The sequence below is a fragment of the Schistocerca cancellata genome, chromosome 8 (assembly GCF_023864275.1).
Source record: "Schistocerca cancellata isolate TAMUIC-IGC-003103 chromosome 8, iqSchCanc2.1, whole genome shotgun sequence".
NCBI lineage: Eukaryota > Metazoa > Arthropoda > Insecta > Orthoptera > Acrididae > Schistocerca > Schistocerca cancellata.
In genome coordinates, this window is record NC_064633.1 from 597,042,089 (window position 1) to 597,069,987 (window position 27,899).

General features: G+C 45.4%; 1 protein-coding gene across 1 annotated transcript in view; it reads right to left on the reverse strand.

The window, feature by feature from the left end:
• Positions 1–27,899, reverse strand: part of LOC126095701 (uncharacterized) — a 230,695-nt gene that overhangs the window by 132,765 nt on the left and 70,031 nt on the right. The window contains exons 4-5 of the mRNA XM_049910453.1: positions 23,814–24,035; positions 13,757–14,029 (exon numbers count right to left, since the gene is read on the reverse strand). Of these exons, the coding sequence (XP_049766410.1) occupies positions 13,757–14,029; positions 23,814–24,035 (495 nt within the window). The remainder of the gene's footprint in view (positions 1–13,756; positions 14,030–23,813; positions 24,036–27,899) is intronic.

Consider the following 27,899-nt stretch of genomic DNA (forward strand, 5'->3'; position numbering starts at 1 on the left):
TACATGGTGTCAACAGGTTGCCTTGACCGCTCGGTCTCTGGATCTGTCTTCAATCAAGCATGTATAGGGAATCATCAGATGACAACTCCAGCTTCATCTACAGCCAGCATTATCCGTACTTCTATAAACCTATCAACTGCAACAGACATGGAACTCCATCCCGTAAACTGACACTGGAACCTGTACAACGCGATGATGCACGTCTGCATGCTTGCATTCGACATCGGTTATTAATGTTCCAGCATTTTACATCTGTAATGGCTTTTCTCGCGGTTACGTTAACCTGTGACCTTCAATGTTACTGACCTAAATATGTCATTTAGACAATTGTATTCCATAAATTTCATTACTCTAATTATTTTTTGGTGTTGCGATTTTTTCCATCAATATATTCAAATCCACGTTTTGGATCACGTGTTTTCATGACAGCACAACGTAAATCATAGATCATAAATCTGACTGTTCGGTGTTGAGTTTTGATGCTTTTTAGATCAAATAATATCAGTTAAGTTGAAAGGAAATTTCATGTCTTCACTGCTGTTTCATCCTTTTCGTCAATTTAGCTAAGAATTATTAAATTACCTTTGGAAGACATTAGTTGTGAATAGTCGTGAGGCTTGCAATGATACCATATGCTGATGTTATTACAGGACAATTATCGTATATTAAGTCTACCGATAATTTAAATAGAACTATTTATGCTACGAGCAATTTATACCAATATGAGGCATTTCCTGGCATTAGTTAATTAATTTGAGATCACGGAAGGCAGGTTTAAGTCGATAATTTCTAGGCATGCACGGTTTTGTCGTCCCGTTATTGTGTAGCCTGGAAACGTTACATTGCTAGCTCAAAATCAATAGCAGATCATTTCCGATGGCAAACAATTTTCGCTGCGTTACGTACGCTTGTTTGTAACGAATCATTCCTGAGGATAATAACATCGCGGATTAATGTTATTTTCTAAGTTTTGAAGAAGAAATAAAAATGTTGAAGTTCGCCGTTGACATTGTAATTCTGTCACAGACAGCAAAGGACTTGGAAGAGCAGTTGAACGGAATAGACAGTGTCTTGAAAGGAGGATATAAGATGAACATCAACAAAAGCAAAACGAGGATAATGGAATGTACTCGAATTAAGTAGGGTGATGCTGAGGGAATCAGATTAGGAAATGAGACACTTAAAGTAGTAAAGGAGTTTTGCCACTTTCGGAGCAAAATAACTGATGATGGTCGAAGTGGAGAGGATATAAAATGTAGACTGGCAATGGCAAGGAAAGCGTTTCTGAAGAAGAAAAGGTTGTTAACATCGAGTATAGATTTAAGTGTCAGGAAGTCGTTTCTGAAAGTATTTGTATAGAGTGTAGCCATGTATGGAAGTGAAACATGGACGATAAATAGTTTGGACGAGAAGAGAATAGAAGCTTTTGAAATGTGGTGTTACTGAAGAATGCTAATGATTAGATGGATAGGTCACGTAACTAATGAGGTGGTATTGAATAGAGTTGGGGAGAAGAGGAGTTTGTGGCACAACTTGACTAGAAGAAGGGATCGGTTGGTAGGACATATTCTGAGGCATCAAGGGATCACAAGTTTAGCATTGGATGGCAGCGTGGAGGGTGAAATCGTAGAGAGAGACCGAGAGATGAATACACTAAGCAGATTCAGAAGGATGTAGGTTGCAGTAGGTACTGGGAGATGAAGAAGCTTGCACAGGATAGTGTAGCATGGAGAGCTGCATCAAACCAGTCTCAGGACTGAAGACAACAACAACAACAACAAGTTTTGAAGAGCGTGTCTGCATTGAAGGCCATTTCAAGTAGAACTCTAACGTCCAGTGCTACTAGAAAAGACTCGTCAAATTTAGCGGACACCACATAACATAGAGCAAGAGGAGGACTCCCTTCTTTGAGAGGTTAGTGGAAAAATGTAGACAATCTATAGAGCAGACTGCCGGAAAATCACTTGTTAGGGTGTCGTACCAAATAGACTAACATAAGACATTGACCTTACACACAGAAGAGCAGCACAGACATCTACATCTACATCCATACTCAGCAAGCCACCTGACGGTGTGTGGCGGAGGGTACCTTCAGTACCTCTATCTCCCTTCTATTCCAGGCTCGTATTGTTCGTGGAAAGAAAAATTGTCGGTATGCATCTGTGCGGGCTCTAATCTCTCTGATTTTATCCTAATGGTCTCTTCGGGAGATATACGTAGGAGGGAGCAATATAATGCTTGACTCTTCAGTGAAGGTATGTTCTCGAAACTTTGACAAAAGCCCGTACCGAGCTACTGAGCGTCTCTCCTGCAGAGTCTTCCACTAGAGTTTATCTATCATCTCCGTAACGCTTTCGCGATTACTAAATGATCCTGTAACGAAGCGCGCTGCTCTCCGTTGGATCTTCTCTATATCTTCTATCAACCCTATCTGGTACGGATCCCACACTGCTGAGCAGTATTCAAGCAGTTGGGCGAACAAGCGTACTGTAACCTACTTCCTTTGTTTTCGGATTGCATTTCCTTAGGATTCTTCCAATGAATCTCGGTCTGGCAGCTGCTTTACCGACGATCAACTTTATATGATCATTCCATTTTAAATCACTCCTAATGCGTACTCCCAGATAATTTACGGAATTAACTGCTTCCAGTTGCTGACCTGCTATATTGTAGCTAAATGATAAAGGACCTTTCTATGTATTCGCAGCACATTACACTTTTCTACATTGAGATTCAATTGCCATTCCCTGCACCGTGCATCAATTCGTTGCAGATCCTCCTGCATTTCAGTACAATTTTCCATTGTTACAACCTCTCGATGTACTACAGCATCATCCACAAAAAGCCTCAGTGAACTTTTGATGTTATCCACAAGGTTATTTACATATATATATATATATATATATATATATATATATATATATATATATATATATATATATATATATATATATATATATATTGTGAATAGCAACGGTCCTACGACACTCCCGTGTGGCACAGCTGAAATCACTCTTACTTCGGAAGACTTCTCTCCATTGAGAATGACATGCTGCGTTCTGTTATGTAGGAACTCTTCAATCAAATCACACAATTGGTCTGATAGTCCATATGCTCTTACTTTGATCATTAAACGACTGCGGGGAACTCTATCGAACGCCTTGCGGAAGTGAAGAAACACGCGATCAACCTGGGAACCCGTGTCTATGGCTCTCTGAGTCTCGTGGACGAATAGTGCGAGCTGGGTTTCATACGATCGTCTTTTTCGAAACCCGTGCTGATTCCTACAGAGTATATTTCTAGTCTCCAGAAAAGTCATTATACTGGAACATAATACGTGTTCCAAAATTCTACAACTGATCGACGTTAGAGATATAGGTCTATACTTCTGCACATCTGATCGACGTCCCTTCTTGAAAAAGGGGATGAGCTGTACCCTTTTCCAATCCTTTGGTACGCTACGCTCTTCTAGAGTATGGATGTAGATGTTGATGTCTGTGCTGCTCTTTTGTGTGTAAGGTCAATGTCTTCTTTAAATCACGGAAGCCTACTTAAGAAGTTTCAAAGACCAGAATACCCTTCGTCCCCCTACGAGTCTCTCCCGTAGAGATCGTGAAGACAAGGTCAGCCTCATTACTATACCCTCAGACACATTTAAAAAGTCATTCTTATCGTTCTCTACTCGTAATTTGCACGGGAAGAATCTGTAACACGTGACAGCATGCTAAGTATCCTCTGCCATACGCTTCACGGTAGTTTGCAGGGTATTTTTGAAGATGTAGATCAGCAAACAACACTCAGAGCCGCATCATGATGTAAGGGGCACAAACTTGGCAAAGGCGGGAGGTGCGAAGTCGAAAGATGTAAACGGGGAAGCACTGTGCAAGACGCCGAGAATGTTGTAAAACACTGACAGATCTGAACACGTGGTTTCCACGCAATAAATGTGCAAAGACACCACTCAGCCTAAAGGACGGATCTTCGAAGTTGGGTAAAGATGGGAGAGAAGTAATGCACTGTAGACAAATAATTTTGTCAGAGAAATAAAATGAGCACGAGTTCCAAGGTAATGTGGTGTTGAAGCTAAACGTGAATCACACTTATCAGTAACGGCTAAACTTGAGTCAATCACAATAAGTGTAACGACAGAATACGTCACAGATAGTGATCCGCGGTAACTAGTAGGGATGGTAGTCGCTTCTGTGGGGGGGGGGGCTCGCATCTACCTTGTGGACTGCGGACAGACGGAAAGCAAGCAGTGCCTTCAGCAAGCGCGCCCTAGAGTCGCGGTTGATCCCAAGTATGAGCAGATTGTCACGTTTTAGACAGGTTTGTATCGATGTGAATTTTAATTATTTAACAACCGAGAAATTCGTTCATAGAAAGCTTTGCTTCTCTCCAAACCAAGAACGCACACCCACCTCATGCTCTTTGCTTGCGTCGCTTCCGTCTGACAGTGTCAGTGTCTTATCCCTGGTGACGACATGGTTTCGGAACAGTGCGATTTGCGTATGCGTATTGTTATAGTTTTGTGAAGTCAATTTTCACATGGTAGGGGTAGTTGTAAGTATGCTGTTTAGATTTTTATATGGGTAATGCCACGTAGCGCTCTGTATGAAAATCACTGGCTGTGCTGTGTGCAGTCTGTGGCTAGTTTGCATTGTTGTCTGCCATTGTTGTCATGAACTGCTATAACTGGATGTTAACAGCGCGTAGCGTTGCGCAGTTGGAGGTGAGCCGCCAGCAGTGGTGGATGTGGGGATAGAGATGGCGGAGTTTTGAAAAATGTCATGAACTGCTGTATATATTATGACTATTAAGGTAAATACATTGTTTGTTCTCTATTAATATCTTTCATTTGCTAACTATCCCTATCAGTAGTTAGTGCCTTCAGTAGTTTGAATCTTTTATTTCACTGGCAGTAGTGGCGCTCGCTGTATTGCAGTAGTTCCAGTAATGAAGATTTTTGTGAGGTAAGTGATTTTTGAAAGGTGTAGTTTAATGTTACTCAGGGCCATTCCTTTGCATGGATCTTTGATAGTCAGATTGCGTTGCGCTAAAAACATTGTGTGTCAGTTTAAGCACAGTATTGTATAAATTGTTCAAAGGGGACGTTTCATATGGCGACCCTGCCAGGATACCTCACTGGAATCTTCTGATTTTTTCTTGTAGTTTGTGTATTTATTGTAGCTTTTGTTTATTGCTAGTGCGTAATTGTAGAGAGAATCTCCTTTGTAGTTGCAGTCTTTCATTGCTGTACTGTAAAACAGTTGTGGCATGCATGTAGATTTGCACCAAGTATTTCGCAGCTGCGCTTGTAATTAACTACATATTATTTTCAGTGCTATGTTAATGTATTCTCTTATTTTTGCTATTCAAATTGTGCTTTTCTGTGTTATCGTGTGAAATATTGTGACAATAATGGCGTGTGAAAAACGTAACACTCGGCTCCAAAGTAAACTGAGAAATGACAGTGAAGACGAAAGCAGTGTGTTGGCCCCACCATGTAATGAATTAACTAATATTCAAAGTAGTAATTTGGTAACTGTGCATAGGGAAATGGAGCGGGCGTCAAACAATGGCGTAGGCAGTGAAACAGGTAGTGAACAGGGAAGCATTATCGGTCGGCAACAGCTCGCCTCAGGAATCCGAAATGATAGGACACAATTTTGCAAATACTGTAGATTCAGGTTTTGCGTCCTCACCGTTTTCTCAAATGAGTCAAGACACATTTTCCGCTTGTCAAAGTGTGAATGTTGCCGGTGCAAATTCACTGCCGAAAAGCACTGAGGAATATGTTTCAGACACCAGTGCATTGTTATTACAGTTAATGCAACAAATGGGACAGAGGCTACAAAAGTTAGACACAGCGCTTGAACAAAATCAGAAACAAATGGGACAAAATCTTCAAAAGTTAGACACAATGGAACAAAATCAGAGACAAACACAGCAAAAGCTTCAGAAGTTAGACACAATGGAACAAAATCAGAGACAAACACAGCAAAAGCTTCAGAAGTTAGACACCACACTTGAACAAACACGTGAAGATTTAACTACTGAGTTACATAACATCGAATCGAAATGTCAAAAGGTCTGTAATGACGTAAAAACACAAATTTGTGAGCATTTCCAACCTATTTTTTCGCACAGTATTGTATTAATTGTTCAAAGGGGACGTTTCATAGTACGAGGTGCATTCAAGTTCTAAGGCCTCCGATTTTTTTTTCTAATTAACTACTCACCCGAAATCGATGAAACTGGCGTTACCTCTCAACGTAATCGCCCTGCAGACGTACACATTTTTCACAACGCTGACGCCATGATTCAATGGCAGCAGTGAAGGCTTCTATAGGAGTCTGTTTTGACCACTGGATAATCTCTGAGGCAATAGCAGCACGGCTGGTGAATGTGCGGCCACGGAGAGTGTCTTTCATTGTTGGAAAAAGCCAAAAGTCACTAGGAGCCAGGTCAGGTGAGTAGGGAGCATGAGGAATCACTTCAAAGTTGTTATCACGAAGAAACTGTTGCGTAACGTTAGCTCTATGTGCGGGTGCGTTGTCTTGGTGAAACAGCACACGCGCAGCCCTTCCCGGACGTTTTTGTTGTAGTGCAGGCAGGGATTTGTCCTTCAAAACATTTTCGTAGGATGCACCTCTTACCGTAGTGCCCTTTAGAGCGCAATGGGTAAGGATTACGCCCTCGCTGTCCCAGAACATGGACACCATCATTTTTTCAGCACTGGCGGTTACCCGAAATTTTTTTGGTGGCGGTGAATCTGTGTGTTCCATTGAGCTGACTGGCGCTTTGTTTCTGGATTGAAAAATGGCATCCACGTCTCATCCATTGTCACAACCGACGAAAAGAAAGTACCATTCATGCTGTCATTGCGCGTCAACATTGCTTGGCAACATGCCACACGGGCAGCCATGTGGTCGTCAGTCAGCATTCGTGGCACCCAACTGGATGACACTTTTCGCATTTTCAGGTCGTCATGCAGGATTGTGTGGACAGAACCCACAGAAATGCCAACTCTGGAGGTGATCTGTTCAACAGTCATTCTGCGATCCCCCAAAACAATTCTCTCCACTTTCTCGATCACGTCGTCAGACCGGCTTGTGCGAGCGCAAGGTTGTTTTGGTTTGTTGTCACACGATGTTCTGCCTTCATTAAACTGTCGCACCCACAAACGCACTTTCGACACATCCTTAACTCCATCACCACATGTCTCCTTCAACTGTCGATGAATTTCAATTGGTTTCACACCACGCAAATCCAGAAAACGAATGATTGCCCGCTGTTCAAGTAAGGAAGACGTCGCCATTTTAAGTACTTAAAACAGTTGTCATTCTCGCCGCTGGCGGTAAAATTCCATCTGCCGTACGGTGTTGCCATCTCTGGGACGTATTGACAATGAACGCGGCCTCATTTTAAAACAATGCGCATGTTTCTATCTCTTTCCAGTCCGGAGAAAAAAAATCAGAGACCTTAGAACTTGAATGCACCTCGTATGGTGAATCAAGTTCGGCTTCGTTTAAAGAGACACATTGCAGAATAGGTCTGCACAGCGATGTATTTTCCAGAGCGAGCTTTAAATGTGCTTCTGTAAAGATTATTTATTGCATTCATTGGCTGTACAACGTCGGCTAGACCTCATAGGGAAGGCATCTTCTGAATTTATGATTCTCCATGCCACTCTTTGTGATATCGTGCCAAGCAAAATCTGTTGAAACTGTTTCTAAATCGAGCAAGGTTATTAAAAACCACAGCGCGACAACAGCAAATGGTCTGTATACCATATTGCGTTCTGAAGTTGATTGTCGGCTGAGAAAACTCCTTTGAATAGCTATTTTTCTCAAGGTTTATTGACGTAGTAGAACTGTCTCAAGCAGAGAGCGCACTAATGGTAGTTTAGCTGTACAAAAATTAGAAGGCACGGTGGGCTACAGATGACGAAAGAACTTAGAGACGAAAGAAACTTCGCACGACGTATCACTGCCAAGAAACATAGCTCGATCAAATTTCGATGATACATGGAAAGAACATATTGGCACTAAAGCCACCGCGATTTGTGGTAGTCCCCTGGACATTACAAAAGCCGAAACGTGAAACTTAATATGATGTGTGATGACCATGTACAGCGTACATGCTCTGCAACTTGCTGCCATGACGACCACAAGGTTGGTAAGAGTTCTTGCGATACGGTGTTTCATTTCTCCATTGAAAACCGCTGGACGGTGGTCACAGCATGTGGGTATGCTGCAATTTATATCCCCAACGAATCTCACAGAGCAGTCCATTCGCCGCGTATCCTCTCGATCCCACAGCTGCTTGATGTTGTGTCGCATTGTCTTATTAAAATAAAGTCAATATGGAATGCACACCTAAAGAGACGCACATGGAAAAAGAACACAGCAACACAACAGCGTTGGCCGGTGAGTGTACTATGCCGGCTGAGCGGCCGAGCGGTTCTAGGCGCTTCAGTCTGGAACCGCGCGAGCCTACGGTCTCAGGTTCCAATCCTTAGTTCTAGGGGACTGATGACAGACGTTAAGTCCCATAGTTCTCAGAGCCATTTCAACCATTTTTTGAGTGTACCATGTTCAAAGATTTGGAGGTTACAATGCACACCACTATTCCCGAGTCACCAAAACGATCATTTTGGACAATTTTGAGACTGAAAACATGGTACAAGTGGGCTGTATTATTTTTCTTACCTCTGCGATCGGCTAATCACAAGACAGATGACAAGAAGGAACAGCCTACCTGGGCCATGTTTTCACTCTCAAAACAACCTAAGACGGTGGAACCCTTCAAGAACAAAATTTTAAAATGTTCGACAATGTTGCAAATTGCTCATATGGTGAGATGGTGCGGAAATTGTCCAATAAGCTGGTTTTTGTTGTCCAGGTGTTGTCCTCTTGGGAGTAATAATGTTGCATGGACGTACTGAACTTCAAATCTTTGAGCAAGATACACTCACAGATCAACATTGCTGTGACACTTCACTCCATTCCCATGCATGTCTTTTCAGGGATGCGTTGGACCCTGACTTCATTTTTGCGGATGATATTTCGTGACGACGTCGACCAGCGCAGGTGGAGGAGCTGTTGCAACGACAGTATTTTGGGGGAATGGACTGGCATGCCCATTCCCAGCCTTAAAATGCATCCAGAACGTGTGAAAAGCGTTGGGGAGAAGTTCTGCAGTACGTGCGCCTGCACCAGCGGCTATCCAGCAGATGTTAATCGCGTTGCTGCAGTAATGGAAGGCTCCACCACAGGATGTCTTTACCAAACCTGTGGCCAGCATGGGAGCACGTTTCAGAGCATGCAGGCCGCCTGTGGTGACCACACACCCGATATTAACCAAGTCCCGCCATTTGTAATACCCAGAGAACCATCACAAATCTCGGTGACTCCAAATGTAATTTAGTCTTTCAATGGAAGTGTAACGACAGTTCGTCTCATATTGTATTTCTGTCAGTTACCTTCGATACTACACTCCTGGAAATGGAAAAAAGAACACATTGACACCGGTGTGTCAGACCCACCATACTTGCTCCGGACACTGCGAGAGGGCTGTACAAGCAATGATCACACGCACGGCACAGCGGATACACCAGGAACCGCGGTGTTGGCCGTCGAATGGCGCTAGCTGCGCAGCATTTGTGCACCGCCGCCGTCAGTGTCAGCCAGTTTGCCGTGGCATACGGAGCTCCATCGCAGTCTTTAACACTGGTAGCATGCCGCGACAGCGTGGACGTGAACCGTATGTGCAGTTGACGGACTTTGAGCGAGGGCGTATAGTGGGCATGCGGGAGGCCGGGTGGACGTACCGCCGAATTGCTCAACACGTGGGGCGTGAGGTCTCCACAGTACATCGATGTTGTCGCCAGTGGTCGGCGGAAGGTGCACGTGCCCGTCGACCTGGGACCGGACCGCAGCGACGCACGGATGCACGCCAAGACCGTAGGATGCTACGCAGTGCCGTACGGGACCGCACCGCCACTTCCCAGCAAATTAGGGACACTGTTGCTCCTGGGGTATCGGCGAGGACCATTCGCTACCGTCTCCATGAAGCTGGGCTACGGTCCCGCACACCGTTAGGCCGTCTTCCGCTCACGCCCCAACATCGTGCAGCCCGCCTCCAGTGGTGTCGCGACAGGCGTGAATGGAGGGACGAATGGAGACGTGTCGTCTTCAGCGATGAGAGTCGCTTCTGCCTTGGTGCCAATGATGGTCGTATGCGTGTTTGGCGCCGTGCAGGTGAGCGCCACAATCAGGACTGCATACGACCGAGGCACACAGGGCCAACACCCGTCATCATGGTGTGGGGAGCGATCTCCTACACTGGCCGTACACCACTGGTGATCGTCGAGGGGAGACTGAATAGTGCACGGTACATCCAAACCGTCATCGAACCCATCGTTCTACCATTCCTAGGCCGGCAAGGGACCTTGCTGTTCCAACAGGACAATGCACGTCCGCATGTATCCCGTGCCACCCAACGTGCTCTAGAAGGTGTAAGTCAACTACCCTGGCCAGTAAGATCTCCGGATCTGTCCCCCATTGAGCATGTTTGGGACTGGATGAAGCGTCGTCTCACGCGGTCTGCACGTCCAGCACGAACGCTGGTCCAACTGAGGCGCCAGGTGGAAATGGCATGGCAAGCCGTTCCACAGGACTACATCCAGCATCTCTACGATCGTCTCGATGGGAGAATAGCAGCCCGCATTGCTGCGAAAGGTGGATATACACTGTACTAGTGCCGACATTGTGCATGCTCTGTTGCCTGTGTCTATGTGCCTGTGGTTCTGTCAGTGTGATCATGTGATGTATCTGACCCCAGGAATGTGTCAATAAAGTTTCCCCTTCCTGGGACAATGAATTCACGGTGTTCTTATTTCAATTTCCAGGAGTGTATATCAAGCGTAAGGGGTTACAGGTGATCCCTAATAATGTTCACGCAGGCCACAGCTGTCATAGTGCCTTCTATTACTACCGCAGGTCCCGTGGAAACCCAGATGAATGTGCACCAGAACATAATACAGCTCCGACCAACCTGCGTACTAAAAGTGCTCTATGTTTCGAGAAACGTTTCGCCTGGAGGGCAGAGTATCTGGACACGACCATCGACCTGATATAACAACAAACAGGATTCATCCGACCAGGCGACAGGATTCCATTGATCACTGGTCCAGTCTCGATGACCCCGTGCCGACTGTAATCATTACTAACGATGATGTTGGGTGAAGAGGGGAAAGCGTAGATGTAGATGCCTTCTGCTACTGAACACCACGTTCAACACCGATCTCTGAACAGTGTGCACCAAAACACTTGTGCCTGCGCGAGCACTGTACTCTGTCGCCAGATCTGCCACATATCGCTTCTTTAGAGTGTGGGCAAGCTTCTCATCCATTTGTTCCGTGGTGAGGTATAGTCGTCCAACTTCTTGTCGCCTGCTCGTGGTTACAGCATTCTTCAATAACTTTCCTCTGATACTAACGATAGTAAAACTAGCTTCGCCGTTTCCGAGGTGTTCGCTCTCAGGCGCTGGACCACAACAACTTCGCTAATACCAAGGTCGCTTAAGCCGGCGAATTTCCGCATTTTCGCCTGTTATCATCGCTGAAATGATTTCCCACTCGTCTCTGCTCCACTCATACATTACTGGCCATTACAATTGCTACACCACGAAGATGACGTGCTACAGACGCGAAATTTAACCGACAGGAAGAAGATGCTGTGATATGCAAATGATTAGCTTTACAGAGCATTAACACAACGATGGCGTCGGTGGCGACACCTACAATGACATGAGGAAAGTTTTCAACCGATTTCTCATACACAAACTGCAGTTGACCGGCGCTGCGTGGTGAAAAGTTGTTGTGATGCCTCGTGTAAGGAGGAGAAATGCATACCACCACGTTTTCGACTTTGACAAAGGTCGGATTGTAGCCTATTGTGACTGCGGTTTATCGTATTGCGACATTGCTGCTCACGTTGGTCGAGATCCAATGCCTGAATTGGTGGGTTCAGCAGGGTAATAGGGAACGCCGTGCTGGATCCCAACGGCCTCGTATCACTAGCAGTCGAGATGACAGGCATCTTATCCGCATGGCTGTAACGGATCGTGCAGCCACGTCTCGATTCCTGAGTCAACAGATGAGGAAGTTTGCACGACGACAACCATCTGCACGAACAGTTCGACGATGTTTGAGGCAGCATCGACTATCAGCTCGGAGACCATGGTTGCGGTTACACTTGACGCTGCATCACAGACAGGAGAGCCTGCGATGGTGTACTCAGCGACGAACCTGGGTGCACTAATGGCAAAATCTCATTTTTTCGGATGAATCCAGGTTCTGTTTGCAGCATCATGATGGTCGCATCCGTGTTTGACGACATCGCGGTGAACTTACATTGGAAGCGTGTATTCGTCATCGCCATACTGGCGTATCATCCGGCGTGATGGTATGGGGTGCCATTCGTTACAAGTCTCGGTCATCTCTTGTTCGCATTGACGGCACTCTGAACAGTGGACGTTACATTTCAGATGTGTTACGACCTGTGGCTCTACCCTTCATTCGATCCCTGCGAAGCCGTACATTTCAGCAGTATAATGCACGACCACATGTTGCAGGTCCTGTACGGGCCTTTCTGGATACAGAAAATGTTGGAGTGCTGCCCTGGTCAGCACATTCTCCAGATCTTTCAACAATTGAAAACGTCTGGTCAATGGTTGCCGATCAACGTTCTCGTCACAATGCGCAAGTCATTACTCTTGATGAACTATGGTATCGTGTTTAAGCTGCATGGGCAGCCGTAACTGTACACGCCATCCAAACTCTCTTTGACTCAATGGCCAGGCGTATCAAGGCCGTTATTACGGCCAGAGGTCGTTGTTCTGGGTACTGGATCTATTCATCCAAACTGCGTGAAAATATATTCACATGTCAGTCCTAGTATAATATATTTGTCTCATGAATACCCGTTTATCATCCGCATTTTTTCTTGTTGCAGCAATTTTAATGGCCAGTAGTGTGTATCTGTCTTACCGCGTCACGTTCTCTCAACGCCACCAGGCAGCGTACAACGCCGCGAAAGGCAGTAATCGTAATGTTTTCGCTTGAATGAAACATCCACCTGGCAGTGGCTAAGCCACGTCTGCGCAATATCCTTTCTTCCAAGAGTGCTAATTCTTCAAGGTCTACCAGAGAGCTTCTGTGAAGTTTGGAAGGTAGGAGACGAGGCTCAAATGGCTCTGAGCACTATGGGACTTAACATCTGAGGTCATCAGTCCCCTAGAACTTAGAACTAATTAAACCTAACTAACGTAATGACAACACACACATCCATGCCCAAGGCAGGATTCGAACCTGCGACCATAGCGGTCGCGCAGTTCCAGACTGTAGCGCCGATAACCGCTCGGCCACCCCGGCCGGCTTAGGAGACGAGGTATTGCCGGAATTACAGCTGTGGTGACAGGTCATGAGTCGTGCTTGGGTATCTCAGATGGTAGAGCACTTGTCCCCAAAAGGCAAAGGTCCCGAGTTTGTCCGGTACACAGTTTTAATCCACCAGGAAGTTTCATGTTTTGGCTTGTCAGTGTGTGTTACTTGGCAGTGGCGGGTCATGCGAAAGTTAGCTTGGTCTTTAACCTTTGCAGGCAGCGTAGTTAATTGTAGTCTGCACAACCACTTGACCGTACAGTTGCGCCGACGTCGCCTATGGATTGTCCAGCGCGCGCGACTTACCGAGGCACGAGCGCTGCCCTGCGCCGAACGGCAGGTAGGAGAAGGGCGTGTGGCACGCCAGCTGGTCCGGGCCGAAGCGCTCGGGGTCGAAGCGCTCGGGCTGCGGGAAGTAGCCGGGGTCGCGGTGGAGGGCGCAGATGGGGATGTGCAGCGGCGCCTCCCCCGGCCGCAGGTGCAGCGCGCCGTCCCCCAGCCGCGTCGTGCCGGGGAAGGTGTAGGCCGCCGTGCAGCTGCGCGACAGGTTGGACATGGGCGGGTGCAGCCGCAGCGTCTCTGCAACCACACCGCCGTACCTCACCGTGTGACGTCATCTCAGAGACTTCCTACATGTAAACAGGCAGAATAGATGCTGTGGTCGGCAACGCCTATACAGGGTATTACAAAAAGGTACGGCCAAACTTTCAGGAAACATTCCTCACACACAAATAAAGAAAATAATGTTACGTGGACATGTGTCCGGCAACGCTTAATTTCCATGTTAGAGCTCATTTTAGTTTCGTCACTATGTACTGCACTTCCTCGATTCACCGCCAGTTGGCCCAATTGAAGGAAAGTAATGTTGACTTCGGTGCTTGTGTTGACATGCGACTCATTGCTCCACAGTACTAGCATCAAGCACATCAGTACGTAGCATCAACAGGTTAGTATTTATCACGAACGTGGTTTTGCAGTCAGCGCAGTGTTTACAGATGCGTAGTTGGCAGATACCCCTTTGATGTATCGATTAGCAGGGGGCAATACGTTTGTATCGAGACAGATTTCCAGAACGAAGGTGTCCCGACAGGATGACGTTCGAAGCAATTGATCGGCGTCTTAGGGAGCACGGAACATTCCAGCCTATGACTCGCGACTGGGGAAGACCTAGAACGGCGAGGACACCTGCAATGGCCGAGGGAATTCTTCGTGCAGTTGACGATAACCCTAATGTCAGCGGCAGAGAAGTTGCTGCTGTACATGGTAACGTTGACCACGTCACTGTATGGAGAGTGCTACGGGAGAACCAGTTGTTTCCGTACCGTGTACAGCGTGTGCAGGCCCTATCAGCAGCTGATTGGCCTCCACGGCAACACTTCTGCGAATGGTTCATCCAACAATGTGTCAATCCTCATTTCAGTGCAAATGTTCTCTTTACGGATGACGCTTCATTCCAACGTGATCAAATTGTAAATTTTCAAAATCAACATGTGTGGGCTGACGAGAATCCGCACGCAATTGTGCAATCACGTCATCAACACAGATTTTCTGTGAGCGTTTGGGCAGACATTGTTGGTGATGTCCTGATTGGACCCCATGTTCTTCTCAATGGAGCACGTCATCACGATTTCCTACAGGATACTCTACCTGTGCTGCTAGGACATGTGCCTTTACAAGTACGACACAACATGGGGTTCATGCACGATGGAGCTCCTGCACGCCTTTACAAGTACGACACAACATGGGGTTCATGCACGATGGAGCTCCTGCACATTTCAGTCGAAGTGTACGTACGCTTCTCAACAACAGATTCGGTGACCGATGGATTGGTAGAGGCGGACCAATTCCGTGGCCTCCACGCTCTCCTGACCTCAACCCTCTTGACTTTCATTTATGGAGGCATTTGAAAGCTCTTGTCTACGCAACCCCGGTACCAAATATAAAGACTCTTCGTGCTCGTATTGTGGACGGCTGTGATACAATACGCCATTCTCCGGGGCTGCATCAGCGCATCAGGGATTCCATGCGATGGAGGGTGGATGCATGTATCATCGCTAACGGAGGACATTTTCAACATTTCCTGTAACAAAGTGTTTGAAGTCACGCTGGTACGTTCTGTTGCTGTGTGTTTCCATTCCGTGATTAATGTGATTTGAAGAGAAGTAATAAATGGAAAGTAAGCGTTTCCGGACACACGTCCACATAACATACTTTTTTCTTTGTGTGTGACGAATGTTTCCTGAAAGTTTGGCCGTACCTTTTCTAACACCTTGTATAAGACAACAAGTGTTTGCTGCTGTTGTTAGATCGGTTACTGCTGGTACAATGGCTGGTCATCAAGATTTAAGTTTGAACGAGGCGTTATAGTAGACGCACGAGCGATGGGACACAGCATCTGAGAGGTAGCGATGAAGAGGGGATGTTCACGTACGACCAATTCACGAATGTGCCATACATACCAGGAATCCGGCGAAAGATCAGATCTCCGACGTTGCTGCGGCCCAAAAAAGATCCTGCAAGAACGGGACCAACGACGACTGAAGAGAATCGTTCAACGTGACAGAAGTGCAGTCTTCCGCAAATTGCCTCAGATTTCAATGCTGGGCCATCAACAGGTGTCAGCGTGCGAACCATTCAACGAAACATCATCGATATGGGCTTTCGGAGCCGAAGGCCCACTCGTGGTGTACCCTTGTTGATTGCACGACACAGAGCTTTGCGCCTCCCCTGAGCCTGTCAAAACCGACATTTGACTTTCGATGACTAGAAACATGTTGCTTGTTCGGATGAGTCTCTTTTCAAGTTGTATTGAGCGCTCGGGCGTGTAGCGGTGTGAAGTCAGTCTCATGAATGCATGGACCCTCCATGTCAGGAGCGGACTTTTCAAGCTGGTGGAGGTTCTGTAATAGTGTGGGACATGTGCAGCAGGAGTGATATGGTACCCCTAATACGTCTAGATACCACTCTGACAGGTGACACATACGTGTGCATCCTCTCTATTCACCTGGACCCGTTCATGTACATTGCGCATTCCGACGGACTTGTTAATTCCAGCAGGACACTGCGACACACCACACGTCCAGATTTGCTACAGAGTGTCTCGAGGAACACTCTTCTGTGTTTCAGCACTTTCGCTAGCCACCGAACTCCCCTGAGATGAACTTTATTGAGCACATCTAGGATGCTTTGCAAAGTGATCTTCAGAAGAGAACTTTACCCCTTCGTACTCTTACGGATTTTTGGCGAGCCCTGCAGGATTCTTGGTGTCAATTCCCTCGAGCACTACTTCAGTCATTACTCGAGTCCATGCCACGTCGTGTTGCGCGGCGGCCCACACGGCATTAGTGAGGTGGACCAATCACTTTCGCTCAACAGTGTATAACCCAGTGTTTAACATATATAAAAACAATTATTTGTGAGTCCTTATGTACAGTACGTCTGCAGCTCGTGGTCTTGCGGTAGCGTTCTCGCTTCCCGAGCACAGAGTCCCGGGTTAAATTCCCGGCGGGGTCAGAGATATTCTCTTGCCCCGAGATGCCTGGGTGTTGCTGTGTCGTTTGCATCATCATCATTCATCCCCTTTACTGTCGGAGGAAGGCGGTCCGGGTCTCCGGTATCATTCCCATACGCTCTGTCAAGAAACATGGGACTTCATTTTCATGTACAGTATGGTCGATTTATTTTCATAAGCGCGAGGTCTTAGGATCTAATCCCGCTCCTCGCCTTATTTTTCCTTCGTTGCCACCTAATTGTAACCATAGATTTTCTTCGACTGTGCAAGTTCTGAATATATAAGCAATCATTTACACTGATGGAAAAAAAAATCGCATCATCAAAAAACAATTAATGTATAGAAACGAAATTTGGGGAAGGCATTTGTATATGACCTCAGATGTTAAGTCCCATAGTGCTCAGAGCCATTTTAACCATTTTTTTGAAGTCACGCTGACTCGTCTCCACATAGGACACCGACCGTAACTCACGGTTTCTTACTGCGGCGAGAAGAACATCCAGCTTGTGCTGATTGTGTTGTACGACTCACCGTGAGCCATGTTTTAGTGGAGTGCATCTTATATTCAGACCAGAGCGTATGGGACCTACCCATTGTTTAAGCTAATGATGAGACGAGTGTGGCAAAGCTTTCAGAGTTTTGTGCACTATCTGGGCTCCAGCATAAGACCTTCGGTTGTCGCAGAGTGGTTGGCGAATTTCTTAGTGTAGTGACCAGTGAGTAACAAATACCTGGTGTTGTTATCATATTAAATTTCAGCCTCCAGTTGCATAAGCAAATAAACTTTAACTAGGTTTCGGCTATAATAATGTAGCTTTATTCAGAAATGTCACAATATAAAATTAAAATTATAGTATGCCAGACATTAAGTTTGACAAGGCCAATATCTGGCATGTTTAAATTTTAATTTTATATTGTGGCATTTCTGAACAAGGTTACTTTATTATAGCCGAAACCTAGGTAAAGTTTATTTGCTCATGCAACTGTAGGGTGAAATTTAATATAATTACTGAAGTAATTTCTCAAGAACTGACATAAAAGAATTTTTACACTGTGTGTGTGTGTGTGTGTGTGTGTGTGTGTGTGTGTGTGTGTGTGTGTGTGTTTGCGTACTTGTGTGTAAATATGCATGAATGGACGATCCAGAAGTAATTTTGTTTTTATTTTAGCTGTTTTTAACTTTTAGCCATTTTAATCATGCTTTTCACATTGACGTTGGGCGTCCAGGGAATCCTATCATCATCACGCTTATCAGTGCGGGAAAACATGTTTAGGAGGCAGATAAGGAGCCCTAGAGTCAGGTGTCGGCAAGCCCTCCACTTTCTTCACACATGTACTGTAGGTGATGATGCTGTAATTGGACCGCGCGAACCACACCATGTAAAATTTTTGCAACATCTGAACTCTCTGCGCTAAAACAGCAGTTTCACGAAGGTGACAATAAAATAAAACTACTTTACAAATCTATTCGTTTTACTCAAGCAAAGCTTCGATAGGTCGCCAGGGTTTACCGTAAATCACCGTTGTTGTTGTGGTCTTCTGTCCTGAGACTGGTTTGTTGCAGCTCTCCATGCTACTCTATCCTCTGCAAGCTTCTTCATCACCCAATACTTACTGCAACCTACATCCTTCTGTATCTGTTTATTGTATTCATCTCTTGGTCTCCCTCTACGATTTTTACCCTCCACGCTGCCGTCCAATACTAAATTTCTGATCCCTTGATGCCTCAGAACATGTCCTATCAACCGATCCCTTCTTCTAGTCAAGTTGTTCCACAAACTGCTCCTCAATTCTATTCAATACCTCCTCATTAGTTATGTGATCTACCCATCTAATCTTCAGCATTCTTCTGTAGCACCACATTTCGAAAGCTTCTATTCTCTTCTTGTCCAAACAATTTATCGTCCACGTCTCACTTCCATACATGGCTACACTCCATACACTTCTGACACTTAAATCTATACTCGATGTTAACGAATTTCTCTTCCTCAGAAACGCTTTCCTTTCCATTGCCGGTCTACATTTTATATCCTCTGTATATCACCGTATGTAGACAGATTTACTCTCACATGCCACCAGCTGCCAAGCCCATCGCAACCAGAGGCCGTCCTCGCCACACTGCCGTATACACTTGCCGACAAAGACAGTTTACCAGATGAATTGCAGCACACCTTTCTTCTAAGAATTCTTACAGTAACAGTGAAGTCCAGCGTGCTATAAAGACAAAGACGGCTACACAACGGCGTTTATCTCTCACGTCGGCAACACATCAGTGAAAATCGGAAAATACACTCCGGAAGTATAACGTTAACTGCGTATTTCTCCTCCTACCCAAGACGAAAGCCTTGTTGGACGACTCTCAAGGACGAGTTATGACTCCGGAAACCAGAAGCCTACCACATCCGCTGCCACTGTTGCGAAATGTAAGCCAGATCATATGGACCGTACGGTAAAGATGAGCGGTGCATAACCGTCACACGGGTAGAGAACAACCGACAAACTCAGCTGTTGCACAGTACTGCAGAAGAACAACCAACAAACTCAGCTGTTGCACAGTACTGCATCTCTGAATGGTACACCATGAATTATTACAGTATCATGTCGTTACAGCAAGCAAACTCATTCCTTCATAGTGTCTTAAAAGAACTTATAATTAAGACTGTGCTTTTCAATGAAGTAAGGATCCAGAACCAACACTGAGCGTGCTCAAAACACGACGAAAGTCGGTGGGAGTCTCTGCTCACGCTACCCAGATTCAAGAGCTGAGAGAAGGCCAAGCAGAAGGGGCCTCTGCTGCATCACTAGCGATCCGAATCAGGGGCAGAGGCATACACACTGAGGGCCGCTGTTCGTGTCCCGACCGCGAACTTCCCCGTCCACCTCGCCAGCGAAGCAACGTCCGACCACTGCACACGTCCGTGGCCAACAGCAGGTGGCAGGAGATGTAAAGGTGCCAGCCATCACGAGACGATCAATGAATGAAATTATTTCCAGTTTATCCATTATACACATTCTTATACTTTTTCATATTTTGTGCAAAATTTCAAGGTTGTCTTGGAGTTTGAAAGATAGCCTATGTCTTTGAAGTGTGTTGCTACTGACGATTTCTTACAGTTCTCGGCTCTGTAACAGTCATTATGTTCTTTAAATCGTGTTCTGAAACTTCTGCCTGTTTGGCGCACATAATAGCTGTTGCATTGGCCGTGCGTAAGTTTTTAAGTGTCAGATACGTCACGTTCTGTATCTGACTGTTTGATATTGTGAATAAATCTGCTACTTAAGTTACTGTAGCAGCTGAAGCCGATTTTTACATCTGTGTGGTTGAGTAGTCTAGATGATTTATCAGAAATTATACCATAATATAACAGAGACAGCTAAGGACTTGGAAGAGCAGTTAAACGGAATGGACAGTGTCATGAAAGGAGGGTATAAGATGAACATGAACAAAAGCAAAACAAGGATAACGGAATGTAGTCGAATTAAGTCGGGTGATGCTGAGGGAATTAGATTAGGAAATGAGACACTTAAAGTAGTAAAGGAGTTTTGCTATTTGGGGAGCAAAATAACTGATGATGGTCGAGGTAGAGAGGATATAAAATGTAGACTGGCAATGGCAAGGGAAGCGTTTCTGAACAAGAGAAATTTTTTAACATCGAGTATAGATTTAAATGTCAGGAAGTCGTTTCTGAAAGTATTTGTATGGAGCGTAGCCGTGTATGGAAGTGAAACATGGAGGATAACTAGTTTGGATAAGAAGAGAATAGAAGCTTTCGAAATGTGGTGCTACAGATGAATGGTGAAGATTAGATGGGTAGATCACATAACTAATGAGGAGGTATTGAATAGAATTGGGGAGAAGAGGAGTTTGTGGCACAACTTGACTAGAAGAAGGGATCGGTTCTGAGGCATCAAGGGATCACCAATTTAATTCTGGAGGGCTGCGTGGAGGGTAAAATTCGTAGAGGGAGACCAAGAGATGAATACACTAAGCAGTTTCAGAAGGATGTAGGCTGCAGTAAGTACTGGGAGATGAAGCAGCTTGCAGAGGATGGAGTAGCTTGAAGAGCTGCATCAAACCAGTCTCAGGACTGAAGGCCTCAACAACATCAACATTGAATTTATTTGCGTGAGTTTATTATTTCATCATGAGTTCCATCAAACAGAATGAAGGTGGCATCTACACTCCTGGAAATGGAAAAAAGAACACATTGACACCGGTGTGTCAGACCCACCACACTTGCTCCGGACACTGCGAGAGGGCTGTACAAGCAATGATCACACGCACGGCACAGCGGACACACCAGGAACCGCGGCGTTGGCCGTCGAATGGCGCTAGCTGCGCAGCATTTGTGCACCGCCGCCGTCAGTGTCAGCCAGTTTGCCGTGGCATACGGAGCTCCATCGCAGTCTTTAACACTGGTAGCATGCCGCGACAGCGTGGACGTGAACCGTATGTGCAGTTGACGGACTTCGAGCGAGGGCGTATAGTGGGCATGCGGGAGGCCGGGTGGACGTACCGCCGAATTGCTCAACGCGTGGGGCGTGAGGTCTCCATAGCACATCGATGTTGTCGCCAGTGGTCGGTGGAAGGTGCACGTGCCCGTCGACCTGGGACCGGACCGCAGCGACGCACGGATGCACGCCAAGACCGTAGGATCCTACGCAGTGCCGTAGGGGACCGCACCGCCACTTCCCAGCAAAGTAGGGACACTGTTGCTCCTGGGGTATCGGCGAGGACCATTCGCAACCGTCTCCATGAAGCTGGGCTACGGTCCCGCACACCGTTAGGCCGTCTTCCGCTCACGCCCCAACATCGTGCAGCCCGCCTCCAGTGGTGTCGCGACAGGCGTGAATGGAGGGACGAATGGAGACGTGTCGTCTTCAGCGATGAGAGTCGCTTCTGCCTTGGTGCCAATGATGGTCGTATGCGTGTTTGGCGCCGTGCAGGTGAGCGCCACAATCAGGACTGCATACGACCGAGGCACACAGGGCCAACACTCGGCATCATGGTGTGGGGAGCGATTTCCTACACCGGTCGTACACCACTGGTGATCGTCGAGGGGACACTGAATAGTGCACGGTACATCCAAACCGTCATCGAACCCATCGTTCTACCATTCCTAGTCCGGCAAGGGAACTTGCTGTTCCAACAGGACAATGCACGTCCGCATGTATCCCGTGCCACCCAACGTGCTCTAGAAGGTGTAAGTCAACTACCCTGGCCAGCAAGATCTCCGGATCTGTCCCCCATTGAGCATGTTTGGGACTGGATGGATCGTCGTCTCACGCGGTCTGCACGTCCAGCACGAACGCTGGTCCAACTGAGGCGCCAGGTGGAAATGGCATGGCAAGCCGTTCCACAGGACCACATCCAGCATCTCTACGATCGTCTCCATGGGAGAATAGCAGCCTGCATTGCTGCGAAAGGTGGATATACACTGTACTAGTGCCGACATTGTGCATGCTCTGTTGCCTGTGTGTATGTGCCTGTGGTTCTGTCAGTGTGATCATGTGATGTATCTGACCCCAGGAATGTGTCAATAAAGTTTCCCCTTCCTGGGACAATGAATTCACGGTGTTCTTATTTCAATTTCCAGGAATGTATATACCTCTTACAGAATTTAAGTTTCTGATATTAACTTTTAGTGACACCATTTTATTTTCTATACTGTTGATAAATAGTCCGCAGCTCGTGGTCGTGTGGTAGCGTTCTCGCTTCCCACGCCCGGGTTCCCGGGTTCGATTCTCGGTGGGGTCAGGGATTTTCTCTGCCTCGTGTTGACTGGGTGTTGTGTGCTGTCCTTAAGTTAGTTTGGTTTAAGTAGTTCTAAGTTCTAGGGGACTGATGACCATAGCTGTTAAGTCCCATAGTGCTCAGAACCATTTGAACTGTTGATAAATATCTCTGCTAATAGGCCACTAAGGTGCAACTCACTCCTAGCCCCAGGTCTTTCTTGAGAATTTTGTTGTTGAAAGAGGAGTAATTATGTGAGAGTAATAAATTAAGTAAAACTGTGTTATTTCAGGTCTTTTCACTGTCTTGTTTTTCAATAGTTTCTTCCTTAATATCTCAACTGTTTCATTTAGAGGTACAGTGTGTGATTGTGTGTGTGTGTGTGTGTGTGTGTGTCTGTGAACTTGTAAAGAGAACAATATTCGTTGCTAACCAATTGGCCAGTGTATTCGTAAATAATAGTCATGCCTTGAGTAGTGTATGTAGTGACCATGTCGTGAATCCTTTGCTATACTTTCAAAATTGGGTACTGGCTCTCCTTTCTACGGTCCTGTAGTCTACTAGTACTCGACATCATACATCGGTCACGATTTTTCTGTTAAATGGGCTGTGGTGAAGACTGACGAGTGGTGTGAGCGAGCATACGCAGACGGAGATTTCGGGGATGGCGTCATAGAAGCCGCTGGCGAGTTTAAAGAGAGTGCACAGGCCTCACTGCTGACCTCTAACGTGCCGACGCCCTTGAAAGGTATGTGCTAAGGTCTGATCAGGGTAGCTCCAGAAAATAATTGGTACTTGCCAACCGCAAGGTGGAACGAGTAAAATATCTTTGAGTACGAGGTTCTTTGATGGTTAAGAGAGCTGGGCACGCGCAGTAAAAAACAGAAGGGTCGCAGGTAGGTGCCCAGAGAAAGCACACGTCTGCTTCCTTTGTGCACCTAGCTGAGACTCCTCGGTCTTTTACTGCGCATGCCCAGCTCTCTTAACCATCAAAGAACCTCGTACTCAAAGATATTATACTCGTTCCACCTTGCGGTTGGTAAGTACCGACTATTTTCTGAAGCTACCCTGATCAGACCTTAGCGCATACCTTTCACCCTTCCTGCAACACTCCTCACCTGAGAGCACCATGTCGAGGTAGGGCATGTCTGCGAGCGCCTCCAGGCTCAGCTCCTTCCCGTGCTTGCGCAGCGCGGTGTCCACCTGGAGCCGAGCCCGCGTCTGCACCTCGTGGTGGACGGCCAGCTGGTGCAGGCAGAAGGCGAGCGTGGTGGCCACCTTGTGGCGGCCCAGCATCAGCAACATCATCACCTGCGACGCCAGCATGTCGCCGCCGAAGTCTGTGGCAGAGTGAGTGAGTGAGTCAGCGTGTGTCACCGGCCCGGGCGCCACCAGATGGCGAGGCGCAGGCGAGCCACGGTTTGCAAAACGACAGCTTTTAAGCTGCATACAAATTACTTTTTATCTGACCGGTGTTCGTGACCTGGAATAGTACACTGGCACCGAATGCAGTCAAGTCAGCATGAAGTACAACTGCCTAGCAGCTAATGATTACTTTGGTTGGAGGAAAATTTAAAAATACAAACACCAAAGGACAGCAGCCAATTGTAAAATGCTTAATTTATTGTATGTATAGATTTCGACTCTAACACTGTCATCATTGGTGCATCCGTCAAGGTATTTTACTTTATTTTTATTTATTTATTGCCAAATTATAGACCTGTTACCTGATGTTCAAAACAGGTTGTACATCTTACAATATTCGTTTTTCATCTTTTTACAGTTTTCTTTTCTTTTGTTTTGCCTACAACATTTACAAAGAATGATACTTTTCAAAATAACAATAATTTAAGGTTAAAATATAAATAAAATTTTGTTGTTTTGTAGGAAGAATATAAAAAGAAGATAGGATGTTGTTGTTGTTGTTGTGGTCTTCAGTCCTGAGGCTGGTTTGATGCAGCTCTCCATGCTACTCTATCCTGTGCAAGCTTTTTCATCTCCCAGTACCTACTGCAACCTACATCTTTCTGAATCTGCTTAGTGTATTCATCTCTTGGTCTCCCCCTACGATTTTTACTCTCCACGCTGCCCTCCAATACTAAATTGGTGATCCCTTGATGCCTCAGAACATGTACTACCAACCGATCCCTTCTTCTGGTCAAGTTGTGCCACAAACTTCTCTTCTCCCCAATCCTATTCAATACTTCCTCATTAGTTATGTGATCTACCCATCTAATCTTCAGCATTCTTCTGTAGCACCACATTTCGAAAGCTTCTATTCTCTTCTTGTCCGAACTATTTACCGTCCATGTTTCACTTCCATACATGGCTACACTCCATACAAATACTTTCAGAAATGACTTCCTGACACTTAAATCTATACTCGATGTTAACAAATTTCTCTTCTTTAGAAACGCTTTCCTTGCCATTGCCAGTCTACATTTTATATCCTCTCTACTTCGACCATCATCAGTTATTTTGCTCCCCAAATAGCAAAACTCCTTTACTACTTTAAGTGTCTCATTTGCTAATCTAATACCCTCAACATCACCCGACTTAATTAGGATAGAGGAGAGATTTGTTAGTACCATCACCGAATGTGACTGACGGTGAATACCTCGGAATGGTCTCTTCGAGCCGTTGACCGCCAGTCACACACACACACACACACACACACACACACACAAATGGTTATTAGTAGAGAAATAACGTTGCATGTCCTACTTATTACTAATCCTATATATTAACTACTTTAGGTGCCCATCCATGTACAGCATTTGGTGTTTTCTTGGCTAGATCGCCAGCACTTTTGCTTCTTTACTGTCACATCTCAGCTTCCTCCTCCTGTTCCTCGTCATAGTCACTATTTTCGCTGTCACTGTGGGTATCGCTGTCCCTCCTCTGTAGATTGTTGTTACGCTGCACATAGGCATGTCTGTAATGTCGTGTCCACATGTACCCTTCATGTGTTGTTTTTGAAGTACTGTTTGTCAGTGCCTTGAATTGTGCCCGTTGTTCTTCATTTCTTACTGCTGTGTATACATCTATGTCTGTATCTGTAAAGTCAAAGTGTAGTGTATGTCTGTTGTTCGTGTATTGCCCGCAGAAAAAGACAGTGTGTTCTGGGGAATCTTCTTCTCCGCATGTGCATTTAGGTGTCTGCCTCAGACTCACGTGGTTTCAGTGCGTGGGATAAGGTCCGTGTCCGGTTAAGAAATGTACCATACCGCGGCTGGGATCGATATGTCTCATTCTCAGCCGCTCGCTTATGTCAGGGAGGAAGTCGTGCAGTCTACTTCCCTTATCACTTACATCCCGCTCACCTTGCCATGTATCCAAACGCCAACTTTTATTTATTTATTTATTGTTCCTTGGGACCAAATTAAGGAGAAGTCTCCATGGTCATGGAATGAGTCAATACATGAAATTATAACACGATATTAGAAACAGATAAAATGAAATATAAAAAAACGTACTCAGGTGACAAGTCGTAAGTTTAAATAAAGAAAATCAACAATGTAACACCGGAATTTGCTTAATTTTTTAGTTCTTCTAGGAGCTCCTCGACAGAAGAGAAGGAGAGAGCCAAGAGGAAACTCTTCAGTTTAGACTTAAAAGAGTTTGGGCTACTGCTAAGATTTTTGAGTTCTTGTGGTAGCTTATTGAAAATGGATGCAGCAGAATACTGCACTCCTTTCTGCAAAAGAGTCAAGGAAGTGCATTCCACATGCAGATTGGATTTCTGCCTACTATTAACTGAGTGAAAGCTGCTAACTCTTGGGAATAAGCTAATATTGCTAACAACAAACGACATTAAAGAAAATATATACTGTGAGGGCAATGTCAGAATTCCCAGACTATTGAATAGGGGTCGACAAGAGGTTCTCGAACTTACACCACATATAGCTCGAACAACCCGTTTTTGAGCCAAAAATACCCTTTTTGAATCAGAAGAATTACCCCAAAAAATAAAACCATACGATAAGCGTATGAAAATATTCGAAGTAGACTACTTTTCGTGTTGAACTGTCACTTATTTCAGATACTGTTCTAATGGTAAATAAAGCAGCATTTAGTTTCTGAACAAGATCCTGGACATGGGCTTTTCACAACAGCTTACTATCTATCCGAACGCCTAGGAACTTGAACTGTTCCGTCTCGCTTATAATATGCCCATTCTGTCTGATCAAAATATCGGTTCTTGTTGAATTGTGTGTTAGAAACTGTAAAAACTGAGTCTTACTGTGATTTAGCATCAAATTATTTTCCACAAGCCACGAACTTATTTCATGAACTACATTATTTGTTACTGTTTCAATATTACACACAAGATCCTTCACTATCAAGCTGGTGTCATCAGCAAACAGAAATATTTTTGAATCACCTGTAATACTAGAAGGCATATCATTTATATAAATAAGAAACAGCAGTGGCCCCAACACCTACCCTTGGGGAACGCCCCACTTAACAGTGCCCCATTGGGACTGAACATCACTACCACTCTCAATATTGCAGAGAATTACCCTCTGCTTTCTGTTCTTAAAGTAAGAGGCGAACCAATTGTAAGCTACTCCCCTTACTCCATAATGGTCCAACTTCTGCAGTAATATTTTTTGGTCAACACAGTCAAAAACCCTTCGTAAAGTCAAAGAAAACACCTAGCGTTCGCAACCTTTTATTTAATCCGTCCAAAACCTCACAGAGAAAAGAGAATATAGCATTTTCAGTTGTTAAACCATTTCTAAAACCAAACTGTACATTTGACAGCAAATTATGTGAATTTAAATGCTCCAGTAACCTTGTATATACAAACTTCTCGATAACTTTAGCAAACACCGATGGTATAGAAATAGGTCTATAATTGTCAACATTATCAATGTCTCCCTTTTTACAAAGTGGCTTCACTACCGAGTACTTGAATCGGTCAGGAAACCGACCACTCCTAAAGCAAAAGTTACAGATATGGCTAAGTACTAGGCTAACATACATAGAACAATACTTCAGTATTCTGCTAGATACCCCGTTATATCCATGAGAGTTCTTGGGCTTCAGAGATTTAATTCTTAACTCAATCTCCCTCTTGTCAGTATCATGGAGGAGCATTTCAGGTAACAGTCTCGGAACACTTTTTTCTAAGAGCGCTATATGATTCCCTGTTGGGACTAGGTTTCTATTTAGTTCACCTGCTATATTCAGAAGGTGAT